This window comes from Sphaeroforma arctica, assembly GCF_001186125.1.
Source record: "Sphaeroforma arctica JP610 unplaced genomic scaffold supercont1.3864, whole genome shotgun sequence".
In the NCBI taxonomy this organism is placed as follows: Eukaryota; class Ichthyosporea; order Ichthyophonida; genus Sphaeroforma; species Sphaeroforma arctica.
The window spans coordinates 1-2,951 of NW_014036694.1; the positions used below are offsets into that span (position 1 = coordinate 1).

Genomic DNA, 2,951 nt, shown 5'->3' on the forward strand with positions numbered 1-2,951 from the left:
ATATATGCGTTATATTGAAAGAGTGTTTTTTTTAGTCACACATATATGCACATACAAGTTCCACTGTTGGAGTGTTTGTTTGTTTTTGTTCTATGTGCGGCTCCCTGTTCGTCGAATTTTATTTATATACGCTCGATGTGCCCGCTAGTGTTACGATTATTGTCAATCTGCCGTTGAATTTCCTGTGTGGCCGTGACGAGAGTTTTGAGAGGGCCATTCACACCATACGTACATATACAATAAATAAATGGAGGAATTAATATGAGTCTTTGTCTCCTCCACCCCCCTTTCTCCCTCTCGTCTGCTTCTTTGACCACACAGCTTGCCGGCACAATTGAGAAATTGGTGGAGCGCTTGGCCGACGAGCTTCCGTTCGATTCAGAATACGTCTCCGTGTTTCTCACCACATATCAGTGCATGATCGGTACGTCTATTCAAAAAAGAATCTCTACCTCCGCAGTTGCTGTAGCTTTACCATTTTTTTTTTGTAGTATTGAACCGCCCGTATGATATATTTCTCCGCAGTTGTGCCAATGGTTGTGTTGTAAACCAGTTGCTAAGTCGTACAGATGTGAATGCCCAACGTGACGAGGACTAATGTCATTGCACGTTTCGACTCCCTCAATGATTAAAGGGCTTTTGCTAAGAAACACAGCAAGTCATAGAATTGCTACTGGAATTATACGCTCACTTTTGTGGTCACTGTCAAATTCGAAATACATTTCTACGCGCAACGATACCAATATGTGATATCAAGCACTTTGAAGGTTGCTCTGGAATGCACCAAAAATATAAATATGCTATTAAAGTCGAAATTTTGGGTGTCCCTTGACCCGCACTTGCCCTATTTTCAGATGGGCCCACATTGATTCGCAAGCTGATTGGACGCTTCAATTCCAAACCTCGGTCGACCAGCAAAGAGGATTTGGCGTTCTACAGCAAGTGGAAAAAGCCTATCCAAACGAAGGTGCGTGCACCCCCACCTCCGCTGCTTCTTTGTGCACCTCTCACCACCTCTCACGTTTTCGGTCCTTCTTTGGACTACGCCAATGCCCCCGTGATGCTGTGTTTAGTTCTCTTTGCTGCGGATGCTTTCTCCACTCGTTTATGCTATCGTCTGACCCTTTCGTTGACCCTTTCGTTGACCCTTTGTTGGCCGCTTTTACATTTTTTGGTTTAGGTACTACGTGTAATCCTGATGTGGATATGGGCCCACTGGACCGATTTTGGAACTAATGAAGTGCTGAAGAAGATTCTAGTCGACTTTGTGCCTGTGGTTGAAGAGGGCGGTTTCGTGATTTCGTCGTTTATGATGAATGAAGGTGTGTACATCAGTGGCTATACTCTCGGATGTCGTCTTTATTAACGTCGTCGTTATTGAGGCAATTTCGAGCGATTGATCGTTAAAGGCTTATTTTTGTGAGCGTTTGATCTCAACAGGTCTTGTTTCTGTTTTGTGTGGACAGCTATTCGTCCAGCTGTCGTATACATGGTTCCTACAAATAGCTATGCCCTTCAGAATGTACTATAAATGTTTCTGGCCTCGTTCCACCAGACTTCAAAAAATACAAGTACTTCTAATCGGATGCTCTACTCAAGTGCACGACTCGTGTTTGAAAATGTTGGTCATGCCTAGAAGTTCAGACTACTTCAATTGCCTCAGGATGGTCTTTCAGTAAACAAGGCGCTTGTAATTCCAACTCAAATACTGTGTAGCATAAGACAAGATAAACTCAGAGAGACGACTGCTCTGTTAGACGCACTAACGGATTTATCACTGAATCAAATCAGCAGTCATTCACGCTAGCGTACGTCCATGATTATTATCATTTACGCTATTGTGCTTTAACGATTGCTTCATTTTCGCGCGTCGTAGTGAGCACAGGCGTAACACACGCAACATTCCTCAGCGGTGAGGTCCTTCATCGTTTCATGTGCCCATACCTCTCATTCGCATATCTGGCTTATGAATCGCCACCCTAGCCATTGCGAATCGAGAGAAACGGCACAGCGAGCGGCAGGTAATCATCAAGGACTTGGAATCGCTGGCCAACTCAGCTGGTGCACCGATTGACAGTTGGTTTGGACTGTACAGCGAGAACGACATCGCCGATCAGATGACTCTGTTGGACAGCACCATCTACTCCACTGTGCCTGTGCGTCATTTTCTGTATCACATCTGGCCACTCAAGCACAACCAGCCCAAGAAGAGTGCCACGAAACCGCCGAGAAGCAGTACAAAACCACAAGAGACGCAAAACTCCACCAATGAAGTCACTGCAATCTCAACCAAGGTATGTTTGATGAACCAGTGCAATAGATGACTATAAACCATTGACTGATGTGAAACTGGCGATGGAACAATTGTCGACGCAGACATCACAGTCATCAATAACACAATGACGCGTGACACACTTGGCAATGGCGTGAATGATGATCAACCGAACAGTGTATGAGCGTTTACAGGCTCTGAGCAGTTCATTTTAACGCTGCACTCAGCATCCCATTCGCTTTCACCATAATGTTAGTGATTTTCATGATGTTGGTGATGTTAGTGATTTTCGTGATGTTAGTTATGATAGTGATTTTCGTGATGTTAGTTATGATAGTGATGTTAGTGATGATAGTTATTTTCGTGATGTTAGTGATGTTAGTGATGTTAGTGGTTTCGTGATGTTAGTGATTTTCGTGATGTTATTGATGTTAGTGATGTTAGTGATGTTAGTGATGATAGTTATTTTCGTGATGTTAGTGATGTTAGTGACGTTAGTGATGTTAGTAGTGTTAGTGATGTTAGTGATTTTCGTGATGTTAGTTATGATAGTGATGTTAGTGATGATAGTTATTTTCGTGATGTTAGTGATGTTAGTGACGTTTGTGATGTTAGTGATTTTCATGATGTTAGTGATTTTCGTGATGTTAGTGATTTTCGTGATGTTAGTGATGTTAGT

The 2,951-nt window shown here is 43.0% G+C and overlaps 1 protein-coding gene across 1 annotated transcript; it reads left to right on the plus strand.

Moving 5' to 3' along the window:
- Positions 1-1,180: 1,180 nt before the first annotated feature.
- Positions 1,181-2,294, plus strand: SARC_13881 (hypothetical protein; the record flags this gene model as incomplete). The annotated part of the gene is made up of 2 exons (XM_014291988.1): positions 1,181-1,322; positions 1,984-2,294. Coding segments are annotated over 2 exons (453 nt in total), but the record flags the coding sequence as incomplete, so codon positions are not given.
- Between the last annotated feature and the right edge of the window lie 657 nt (positions 2,295-2,951).